Source organism: Cupressus sempervirens, chromosome 6, assembly GCF_028749045.1.
Source record: "Cupressus sempervirens isolate cs-2001-9-10 chromosome 6, ASM2874904v1, whole genome shotgun sequence".
In the NCBI taxonomy this organism is placed as follows: Eukaryota; Viridiplantae; Streptophyta; class Pinopsida; order Cupressales; family Cupressaceae; genus Cupressus; species Cupressus sempervirens.
The window spans coordinates 585,475,820-585,488,430 of record NC_143123.1 but is presented as its reverse complement, the minus strand read 5'-3'; the positions used below and the strand labels follow the sequence as shown (position 1 = coordinate 585,488,430).

Sequence of the window (12,611 nt, the reverse complement as noted above, 5' to 3'; positions counted from 1 at the left end):
TGTGGGTAGGAGTACCAGAAACAGGCCTTATGAAGAGTATTTGGTCAAATGGAAAGGACGATCGATCGAGGACTCAACTTGGATTTCAGTAGCTAAGGTTTCCCATTTGGGATTTCCTCTACCATTCATAAAGTGACAGGGTCACTTTTCAATCTACCCTGGGTGTCTGATGCAGGAGCATCCAAAGGTATAAGGGCAATCTTGTGTCACCCAAAAAATGTACTTAGACTTAGTTTCTGTTTCATGTGTTTTCATTTTTGGATACCCATTTGGGTCAAATAAAAGTTCCAACTCTCACAGTTCCACTATCAGTGTGTTTGAAAATCCTGAAAAAATAGGAGCATGTAATTGGGCCATCATTTTGGTAAACTAGAAGGTGTGAATTGGCCAGATGAATGTAATTGTGATTTAGAGCATTCCAGAAAAAGAATCAGGTCAAAAGGCCCCACAGTTTGAAAGTTATTGCAGTTTTTCGGATTTTGGAGACCTCCTAAGAATGCTTCAAAGTCAGGTTAGGGGCATTAAATGACCTCGAAAAGGGCCGAAAAATGGGGGACGAGAAAAGCTCGTCCATAGGGCTATAGAGCGCTTCGAGAGCTTTCCGAAAATGTAAACGGTTCGTCAATTGGAACTACGGTTCAAAAGTTATGCCTCCCGAAAGTTCGGTTACCGTTTCTAGATTCTTCTAGATTTGCGCCGACTTCTAACGCAGCTTCCGGAACCTTCTATTTGGTCGGTGGATGCCTACTAGTACTTTCTAGAATGTACTCCTAGTCCTTAACCCTCCGGGGTCTATTTAAGGAGATTTCTGGCATGGTAAAAGGCAGTTCGGAGTGGAGTTTGAGAGGAGGTACTGACAGGAGAAATTATCTCCAGATTTATGCTATTGTAAGCCTTAGGGCATGTTTTGAAGTTTATTTTCTCTGTACTATTTGTACTAGCTTATTTTCTCAGTTAATATAATTTTCCCTTTTCTGTTGTGTCCATTCTATTCTTGGGTTGTGTCCCCATCAAAAACTATTCGTATTCCGTTATCAATGAAATGATCACTCTTTCAATTGTTTGTAGTGTTGTATGACTTTTCATGTATGGACACTAATGTGATTAGAAGACAAATTTGAGACATTTAAATAAAATCAAAATGTAGAACAATTGTCATTCCAAACAAATGCGAAACATATGAACAAATTAATATGCTTTTGTGTGTGTTGTACTCATAATCTAGGTACAAAGTAAGTTGTGGGCCTTGAAATTAATAAAAATATGTGAAATGCCTATATCTTGTATATGTAATGACAATATTTTCATCGTTGCTAATAGTCACCTAATCAAATTGTAAAGATGATTATGTCTCACAACTATGCACAAAACCATACATCATTTGGAAAAAATAAATCTATGTTTAAAAAAATTAGTTAATAAGCAATTATTATTTCTCTACTAAACATAATTAGTTGCCTATTCATTGTATAAAACTTTCAAGCAACTATCAATTGTATTAGAAAAAGATTAAACGTCTACAATCAAATTTGCTTCCACTATAGAAAGCTTCTCAATAAATTAATACAAAATATCAAGTTACATATGCCCCAATAAACATGCAACATCATTAGCAATAAAGTTACAAAACTCCAATTAAAATTCAAAATTTTTAACTTGGATGAGAATTAGTACTTGGACACATAATTTATAGTCTAAGTTTTGAGAAGGTTTATTTTAAAATATTTTTTAGACAAAAATTTCTACTTTCTAATTGGCAAAATCTAATTTTGTTGGGGGGTTATTTATTTTTTAATTCAAAAATTTCAATTTTTTTTTTACAACAGGAAGCTCTAGAATCTTCCCTGTTGTTCCTAAAGCTCTCAAATTTCCATGGTAGCTTGCAGAACTGCTTCAACAGTTGGAGCTTCAAATGGTCATACGACCTGCACTGCCACAGCGAAGACACACACTCCGCCTTCTCCAATATCACACTAACAATGCCCTCCTCCTTCAGACATGCAACCGTTGCCAACCCTGAAGGACCCACTCCCACAATCACAGACCCCTCCACCTCCACCACCGTCTTCTTCTTCACCCTCACACAACTCTCTTCCTCCTTCACCCAACTTCTCTGTTTCTCTGGCCTACAAATTTTGACGCGGCTCCCAAAGTCCCTAGAGGCTTCTACTGTCTCTGGGGCTTTCCAAGCTCAGTGCTTATATACACCTCCAAGATGAGTTCGCAGTACTGGAGTGCAACCAGACAATTGTGCCAATTCTCGGTGATGCTCACGTTGTAATGGCAGATTTGTTGAAGAATTGGAGGCTCTAGTACATAGGCAGGTCGAGCAGCAGTCTCCGGGTGGTCACACAGACACCCGATTATTGGCCCTTTTAGGCGGAGGGGGCTTAAGGCCACTATGGCAGGGGAGCTCAGACGAAAGGGCAACAAGATTGCTAGTGATGGAGCAGCCGCCGATGATTATGCAGCTGATTCACGCTTTGGGCTCTACAGTGGTGGAGATGCATCTCAGTGAGGAGGTGGAGTAGGACGAAAATGGCGGTGGTGGCGACAGCGTTGTGGTGGTCGGTCCCATGGGGTTCCCCTGGTTATAATGCAGGGGGCTAATACAAGGATTTCAGGGACTAGGGGACTATTTCATAGGGCAGGGTATGGAGGCATTGCTGCAACGTTTGGCGGAGAATGACCCAAACTGTTACGGCACTCCATCGCCGGCCAAAGAGGCCGTAGAAGTTTTGTTGATGGTGGAGATTATAGAGCAGCATTTGAAATGCGAGATGTCCTCCACGTGTGTCGTTTGTAAGGAGGAATTTACAACTGGGGAAGAGACAGGTCAGCTGCCATATAAGCATTTGTATCATGGTGACTGTAGCTTCCCCTGGCTGAAGATGCATAGCTCGTGCCCTGCGTGCAGGTTCCGAAAAAATCAATTTGTTTATCCATACGACTTTACATTTATTATCATTTTATTAAACTAGATTCTTTATGAATAATTTAAGTCTTTTTAAAATTCTTTAAAATTTCAAGTATATTATTTTATTTGTTATATTACAATTTAAAAATATAATCTAATAATAAGAGTAAAATATTTTAAAGTATAATAATATTATTATTATTCTATTAAGTTTTTTTTCAATATTATTCAATGTCAAAATATAAAATTCTCCTCATAATAAGAAATTTTTGTAGTCACAAAAAAAAATTCAATTTCTTTTTCATTTCCTTTTCTAGTTTCTTTCAAAAATTCTAAACATTAACTTTTATATTTTATTATTTTATTATTTTTGTAATAATTTTTTATGAAAGAATTTTTTATCATCTACTTCTTAAAAGACAGTCACACAAGACATGAGTAGTTCAATGAAAATTATTTCGGTTGATCTCCATTTTGTTAAAACAAATCCACAATAATCCTAAATCTCCTCAAGCTTGTAAAATTTTGTAATATATTTTCAACCATTGGCCTCAAATGAAAATTGTGTTATATACATAGATGGAAATTTTTTGTTCAATATGATTACTAATATATTATATAATTTTTATTTTGTAATTAAAAAAAATTAGTAAGTGTTTCTAAAATTTACTTAAGAATGTGAAATATTTTATAATAATATTATATAAGTTGAAGAAACTCTATTTATTTACAATTAAAATTATTGATATTCATTATTAAATTAAATCATTTTAAATTTTTGAAAACAATACATATTGTTAACATAAATTAATTCATTGAAACATTAATTAAAATAAAGTACTAATTTAATCTCTTTTATGGGTCCTTTCAAACATCTTAAGGACGATTTTAAGTAAATTTTTCAGATTTTGAAAGTAAAAAAATCTTGATGTAATACATATGCAAACTTTTCAAGTTGTCTTCTATTGATTTGTGTCTCCCACTATCACTTAAGGTAGGGACTTATGCTCACTAGAGCTCTTCTTTATAATAACATTGTACCAATAATTGTGGCTTTAAAGTTAATTTGTAATGATGGCTCCCCATAATTAAATGATGCGTCCCTTGTTCTAAAAAACAACTACTCATGTGATGTCAAATTCACTAGAATGGAATTTAAGAGTGCCTATTCATAAAAGAATTCACTATAGAAATATGAGGTCTTTAATGTACTATCATTGGTCTTACTTTTTGACAGCTATCTAAAATTTCCACAAAAGATTTTAAGAAGCACAAAGTTAGAATCCATATTATTAATGAGTTCTTGCTTTTAAAATATAGAAATAGTTATGAAACATTTGTATTGAATTTATATCTAAATATATGAGAACAATTTTCATACCTTATACATTTAATTGCAACAACCTTCCATTGCTTGATTTTTTCCTAAATTTAATAGGAAAATCTTCCTAAATTTAATAAGAAAAGGCAAAAGTTGAGGATAAATATTTGACTTTTATTTCAAAGTAATTATTAGAAGCTGTTGGAGTCAATGAGTGTTCATTGTTATAAAAAGGACAGATAATAATTTTTTAAAATAAATAGAAATTAGAAACATTATAAAGATACCAACATCTATAAAAATTCTATGATTTGATTGGTTAAAATTAAAAATAAATTCACATTTGTTGGTAAACAGATTTGTCACAGTAGAATTTGCCCAATAGAGTGTGGCAAATCGTTCACAACAGTTGGATAGGCTCTTGGTATGTGACCTTCCTCTGCGTTTAGAGGGGCAACTCCCTCATATATGATATAATTTTTGAAGGGTTTTCAAATAAAGAATCTAAAACATCAAAGATCAAGAGAAAGCCGTTCAAGACTAATGCACCACACGCCCTCACAACCTTCTTAGGTAAACAAGAACGATAACAAAGGTGATCAAGAACTACGCTTGAAAGCAACTAGTATTACCAAACACATTCATTATTCATAAACACTCACACAATACCATGAGAATGTTTACTACAACAGATAACAATTTTGATTTTAGAATAAGAAATCCAAAGCACATCTCATTTCATTTCCTTGCACCAAGAAGATAATAGGGAGTTTTCGATTTCAGAGATAAAAAATATACATACTTTCCAAAATTTATCGCTAGATCAAAATTTCAGCATAGTGTTCCCTTATTTTTAAAACCAAAAAAGTCCTTTTACAAAGCCAACAGGAGTCCTTATATAGACATAGAGGTTAATAACTACCTCTTTGTGGTTAATAACCACCTCGAAAATACATGATTTTGGGGAGGTTAATTAACCTCAAGAAAATTAACCTCAAATGATAATGATCACTAATTGAAATTTATAGCTTGGAACATGACTTCAGATGGTCGAATCATTGACTTGTTGTGTTACTTGATACAAACTGTTCTTCATGATCATCACCAAGTTGGACATATTGAGATATCAACAGAACCAACAAGTATAGAGTAACGTAGGAGCTGTTCCTTATCAATCCTTACTAAGATAAGCTTCCGACTCTTCTGCCTTTGATAACAACTTGGCTATTGAGAGAATCATTTTTGGTAACAACTATATCTAAAGCCGTTCAATATTTGCCGTCTTTTAAATCAAGTAATCCGGTTACCAGTGGACTTCCCATTAGCACATCTATAACTTTATCGTCTGTCTCTTCAATTGCGTAGTGGAGGGTTGTCATCTTATTTTCGTCTTGAGTTGTCAGTAAAGCATGCTGATCAAGAAGCAGTTGACAATTGCGTGTGTTTCCTTTCTCTGAAGCCCTGTGAAGAGTAGTCATCCATACTTTGCTTATCATGACATCTGGCTAGCAAAGCTTCTGTTACCTCAGCGCCCACATTTCAACAGTCTTTACAACATCACCACATACCTTCTCTCTTTCATCATTAGCCTTCGCATTACAATGAGTAAAAGCTTGTGTAAGACACTGTAATTGCCGATCGTATCGTAGCACCTCCACATCCCTTTTTTTTTCCCCTTTTTATGCAGCATCTCATTAAAAAAATGTCGATCATCCCCGGCTCTCTCCATAGCATAAGATATAATCCTTGCAGTGCAACTGTTCTTGCAATTGTGAGCCATTGGTTCGTGTATGATGTCGGTTCGAAAATCACAGAGAGACAAAAGAATGCAGGGGGCAATCGTCAAATTATTTCTACTGACGCTTTTCTTCTTCATTTTACTTATCTCTATGAGGCTTGAACTGCACAAACTTCTACAACATCGCCCACAAAATTGTTGCACAGAAAGCTCTAGCCTCTTCAATGTCTTTCGAATTTACAGATTTCAGAAGGCAATATTCTTTAGCTCATATTTTTCGCCTTCTCACGAGCAACACTTGCCTCATCCCCGAGCCTTCTTGCTAATACCTGTTCTGAACATACCCTGCAATCATGGTAGTCCAGATGACCATGTTTCGTTCAAGCAATTTTTTAAACACATCGCGCGCATCCAAAACGCTTGCGCACTTAACATACATATGTAGAAGAATGCTTTGCACAAAAGCATCCGATCAAAACCCAAAATGAATCACCTTGGTGTGGACATTCTTCCCATCAGCCAACGACTTAAGTCGAATACAATACTGCCAAAGTTTAACATAAATCTGTGAATCTACTTTGACTGTGTGAAGCACTTCCTTCCACAACATACCCAATTCCTTGGAGTCCTTGTTTAGTGTTTCAGCCACTTTGCAAACTTAATTTCGATGAACTCTAATCTCCATGAAAAGATTGTGTGTGCTCATACAAATGGTTCTCTGTTTGAACTTGAACTTCAACCATGGATGGATCGGCTTGAGCAAGTATTGGTAAACAAATTTCCAAAATCCATTAGTATGTTTCTTCTGTAACTTTCAATATGCCTCCTATCTCGGCACTTGCTTTTTAGATGATCTTACTTCCAATGCTTAACCTTAATTAGCTAAACAAAGAGGTTAATAACTATGTCAAAGAGGTTAATGAATACGTGTTTTTAGAGAGGTTAATTAATCTACTCCAAAATGCGTGTTTTGAAAGTTATCATTAACCTTTTGAGAGGTTAAGAAAAACACATTTTTAGAGAAGTTAATTAACCTACTCCAAAATGCGCGATTTGAAAGTTATCATTAACCTTAACCTTTTGAGAGGTTAATGGTTAATGATAGACTTGAAAACATGTATTTTGGGTCTCAACATTAACCTACGATAAGTTGGAGCTCAGAGGCTGGATTTCAAAAATTTCAAGTGCTGTGCTGGGAAAGAGCTGGATACATGACGATTTAGAAACTCACAAAAATTCAGAAGTAAAAAGGCCAATTTAAAGCTTAAACCCAGGCAAGTTTCAAAAATTAACCGTGACTGTTTCAATTTTATAACTCGGCAACAACATCACATGTATGCTCCTGACAATTTAAATTAATAAAAAGTGAAAAAGTGGACAAACAATGAGAACTGTACAGATTTAGTCCATAGAAACCCTTACTTGATATTTTGCTGGTGCCGCAGCTTCCATGTTGAACACCATGTGGAGCCGCAAACTATGTGTTGTTGCAGCAACTTCCGTAAACTCCAATTTATGCCGCACGCTGTCTTTTACACTCTCATTTCATTTTTGCAATGTTTTCTCAACTGTATCTCATTCGCAGACCCTCTTTTCACAATTTGCCTCCAACAAACTTAAACTGTCTGAGGCCAACATCGCTCGGATTTTCAAGTGGCGACCTCACTTGCAGAACCTTCGAACGCTGGAAAACGTAGAGAAGGTTATTCATTTGTTGGAGAAGCACGGTTGCACTGAATTCCAAGTTTCCAAGATAGTCAGAAAACACCCCCAGCTTGTTGAATCCGCAGAAACAATATTGGAAACTAAGATCAAAGCGTTGAAAGGTTTCGGTTTTGTCGGTCGAGATCTGGCGAAGCTTATCACGGATAGTCCAGGCTTTTTGAGCGCTAACTTCGAGAACAACATTCTTCCCAAGATGGAGTTTCTGAAGAATGTATTCCGGTCACAGGATGTGCTCATTAAATCCCTGATTATGGGACGAAGACTTCTCAGCTATAGCTTGGAGAATACCCTGAAGCCCTCGCTTTCTTTCTGGGAAGGATGGGGTTTTTCTGGGACGGATCTCGTAGGCTTGTTAAAGGTAGATCCTCTTGTTCTCACACGAACGTCTCTGTTGCCCGCACAAGTGGATCTCATCAACAAAATTGACCCTGACAAAGACTGCAAACTGCGCAGATATATTATAGCTATAGTGGCTATGAGAAAGACAGAATCGTTAGTTGCCAAGATAGAGAATTTCAAACTCTACGGCCTCTCAGCTGAAGAAACCTTTCAACTATATCGAGTTCGCCCCCTACTTTTTAATTTTTCCTTGGAAAATGTTAGGGAAAAAATGAACTTTCTAGTTAATACAGTCGAGCTCCCTGCAAATTATGTAACGAAGAGCCATAAAATATTAGCACTCAACTTGGAAAAGACTTTGAGGCCCAGGTTCCTGGTTTGGGAGAGAATCAAATCGATCAGCGACTTCTACCCCTCTTTTTTGACAGTAGTACAGATGCCAGAGGCAACTTTTGTTAACAACATTATACAAGGGCATCCTGAATCTAAAGCATTGTGGACAATTTATCAAAATGCCATCTCTAATGCTTCCAAGCGCACAGGGGGCTGATTTTGAATTGACTAATTGAGAACCAGGACTCAAAAACCACAAAAGATCAACCGAGCGAGTCCTCGGCAAAAGGCAGGCAAGCGCATCATATCTAGTCGCTCTTCAAGCAAGGTATTCAATGCAGACCTTAAATATTTTAAGCGAGCTGATTGCAATTGCCAGAGTCATTTAGTGTGATATAATTGGTGGATATTTTAATATATACAAGTTTTGTTAAATCTGAAAGTTACCTCAGAAATTATATTGTAGCAGCCAAATCATATAACCAAGAAACTAGAAGTGTTCCCAAACATTTTCAAAGCTCAGGGTTGGAGTTCTTATTTTCTTCCCTTAAATATCTTTCTTTAAAGTAAGAGAAAAATATTAATGCTGTATCAATTTTTTTGTTTTTTCCAGTTGCATCTTGTTCAAATCAAACAAACATAAAATTGCAGAGTTAAGGGGATGATTATCATTTTATCATTTTATCTTTATTTTGCAGGGTGGTAGGATCAAAGTTCTGGTACCATTTGTAATATTTCCTATTAGGACTGTTCTGAATTGACACTAAAATTATCAACTAAGGTTTGGATATGGCAACTTACTTAGTATCTGTAACTTTCCCTACTTGGAGTGCCAATTCCCAATGATTAACATAGTGCACTATGCATTTAGACCAGATTAAACTAAGAAACAACTAAGGATTCATAATGCATTTGATAGTTAACATACTTCAACCTAATTTCTTCCTTCTTTCCTAAACATCAACACTATGAACCTAATGGGACTTACTTGTCCAAGTCCTTATCCTATCGTGGGACTCACCTACCGTGTGAAGAATTACTCTGTTTTTCCTTGAAAAAACCAACCTATCCTCTTAAAGAACTATGGTGAGGGATTAAGGATAGGCTATGAGCATATTAATACCTCATATATATATACATATTCTATATATACATATTCATAGATTGATTAATATTTTACTATTATTAACAGGTATAGATGAGACAACAAATATATGAGACCACTTCCCCTATGTAAATGGGGGATGGTGGAATTAGTGTGCTAGGGTGCGTGGAAATCAATCTTTAAGTAGGTTCCTTCAAAGCTTTAGGTCCTAGGACCCAGTCTATATCCCTGGGTTTCACTTACCTTGTGAGGATTTAATCTACCTCGCCCTACACAAACCTCATATCCTTACACAGGCATTAGTGGAAGACTAAGGACCAGGCTATTAATTATTATTGGTCTTTCATATATTATGAATGTACATGCATGTAAGTGAAATTAGACATAACTGTCATATGAATATGAGTTCTAGTAGTATGCATTTATTCTAAGAGCATAGTGTATGCATTTGAATTTGCTGCATATTCCATTTCTTATATAATTTTCTCTGCTCTCTTACTTAATGAACCTTCTTCTCTTTATATTTCTCAGCATGAGGTAGAAGTCCCACCTTTTCATCATAAATACCTTTTGCCAAGAGGCACAACCTTTGACTGTAATATCTACAATTTGAAAGGGACACAAACTTTCACAATCAGACCTGCACTACTTATTTTAAATCAGATCTGCACTTCTGATTCCTTCTGTTTTTATTATTTGATTCTTTTTGAATTTCCATTTCTAAGAGATCCTTGTCCCTTTTTACCTTCCCATGCAAAGGTGCAGTCATGCCTCGTCATCACTTTACCCTTTTTGTAAGAGTCACAACTATTGACTGTTAGCTACAAATTAATTATCTTTTATTTGAGGAGAATGTTATCTTAAAGTATTTTCCTTATTTATTTTAATAAATTTCCCTTAAATTAAATGATCTTTAATTTTTATTCAAGCATGATATTCCACCCTCCCCAAAACTACTTATCCTTAAACAATGCCAATATTAATGTATTAAACTCTAAGTTGCCGGTTTGGGGTCAGTTCCAAGTTCGAAGTTTGAGAACTGGTTCGCAAGTTCGTCAAAATTTTGTAAAGGGGTTTGGGTTCATTAGTACAAAATAATGTAAAAATTATTACACACACACACACACACACACATGTTTATGAAGCATGAGTTAAAATTTGAATGTAGCATAGTAGCATAAACACATTTAAACAACAAAAACTTTAAAACACTATAAACAGTTAAACTTGTAGTCATAGTGATCATACATCATATGGTAACATAGTTCAATCAGCTTCAACATCAAAGATTCAAAACATTTAAAATATCAAGTTCAAGTATCATTGTTTAATTAATGGAATGAAAATCTATTAATATTCTCAGTTCTAAGTTCTTCAATCTTCATCTTTTTCTTTTCCAATATTACTTGCGCTAAGTCCAATGGGATCAGCAGCAGATGCAACAATGGTATTGAGTCATTTGACATCAAAGTCATCAAAATCATCAATTGTAAACCAAGCAGCGGAAGCATCCAAGTCTGCAATCTCTACACCTACATCCCACTTCTTTGTATTCTTGACTCTTGTGCGAAAGAAGGCGCAAGTTATGCACAAATACCAGGTTCTTTTCTTTTTCTGATTGCAACCTATTGCACTTCACCGAGTGGATGAAAGAATATTTGCTCCAATTTCCTACTAATGTAGAAGAACTAGCAACCTATGAAGACAACATAGGGTAAGCAATTAAAATTGAATTAATTCAATCTTATAAAAAATTTAAAATCACTTTCTAGTCATGATTCTTTTGAAGATAAAGTGAGCTAATTTTATATAGAACTTACTTGTGATTTAACTTTGATTGCAAGAGGCTGCAATGTTTGGAATTTTTGGCCATGGAGGTAACACCAACCATGAGCATCCTTCTTGAACCAATGACTTAGAGCATTGTTACTTAGATCTCTAGCCTTGACAAACTCTATGAACTCATCCATTATTACATCTCTGATATCATCATCAAGAAATATTCTTCTAAATGCTCTCTAGTACCCATTAGACATTTCCATATCTCTATATGGTGGCAACCTTTCTGGTAGACTACAATATTGCAAGCTATAGTATTTGGAGGTTAATGCATAGGTAAGCAAATGTAATGGAGTGGTCATTTTGTTCCATCTATCAAAAATAATTTTTTGCACTTGTTTGAAAAAGGTCTCTCGCGGATGTTGCTCCTTGTCATTTATAACTTGCTTGATCTTCTCAAGCTTTGAGTCTATGTCATCATAGATCTCTCCAAGTCAAGGCCTATCCATGTCAGTGTATCTATGTATGCTCATAATGGGCTCAGTGATCTTAAGGAGATATTTCACATGTTCCGACCATGACTCAGCCAATAGCCTATCCTTTATTTTGTTTGCCCTTTTAGTGTTCTTTTGCTTCCATACACCTCAATTGTGGCTGATTACCATACCTTGAAGTGCATCTTTCAATTGAATAAGTCATCTTAAGACGATTATGTGTGATGCAAAATGGGTCTTAGCAACTAGTGACATAAATTAGAGCAAAAACAACTATTAGATACATATTTTAGAAAAGTATATACATTGCACAAGTAAAATATGAAAAGTCAGAAATTGTCAAATATTTAAAATTAAATTACTAATTTGAGTTCATGTTCATTTACCTTCAATAGCTCCAGTTTTGAGTGGTTTTTGAAAAAAGATTGAGTCATGTGGTGGTTTGTGACAAACATTTTGATGCCCTCAACCTCTTCATACATTGTTTTGATCCACTCAATTTGGTTCCCAATCTTTTGTAGCATAAGATTGAGTGAATGGATTATTCAAGGTGTCCAAAAGATATGTTGATATCGTGATTCAACCAACAAACTAGCTGGTCTACAATTCTTTGCGTTGTCCGTTACGACTTGGACAACTTTTTTGGCACCCACTTGCTTAATGGCCTCAATTAGGATATCAGCAATAAATGACCCATCTTTTACTTTGCCCTCACAATCCACCTCTTTTAGAAGCATTGTCCCTTTAGGGGACACGACAAGTACATTGATCAAGGGACGATTCCTAGAATCCTTCCACCCATCTAAAACAATTGTCACCCCTGCCTCAACCCATGAGTCCCTAATGGGCTTCAATTGATC

The 12,611-nt window shown here is 35.5% G+C and overlaps 1 protein-coding gene and 1 pseudogene across 2 annotated transcripts in view; both read left to right on the top strand.

Annotated features, from left to right (window-relative positions):
• The window catches only part of LOC149553605 (uncharacterized), a 108,247-nt pseudogene extending 105,251 nt beyond the window's left edge, over positions 1–2,996 (top strand). Inside the window, exon 2 of the transcript XR_016353132.1 lies at positions 1,880–2,996. The product of XR_016353132.1 is annotated as an uncharacterized LOC149553605 (transcript). The remainder of the gene's footprint in view (positions 1–1,879) is intronic.
• A 4,442-nt stretch (positions 2,997–7,438) lies between these two features.
• On the top strand, positions 7,439–8,590 carry LOC149553604 (transcription termination factor MTERF15, mitochondrial-like). The gene has a single exon (XM_089790347.1). The coding sequence runs from the start codon at positions 7,439–7,441 to the stop codon at positions 8,588–8,590; it is 1,152 nt and encodes a 383-aa protein (XP_089646473.1).
• The last annotated feature ends 4,021 nt before the right edge of the window (positions 8,591–12,611 follow it).

Coding starts and splice junctions, on each gene's coding strand:
- LOC149553604 (XM_089790347.1), top strand. CDS start 7,439: ATGTGGAGCCGCAAACTATGTGTTGTTGCAGCAACTTCCGTAAACTCC.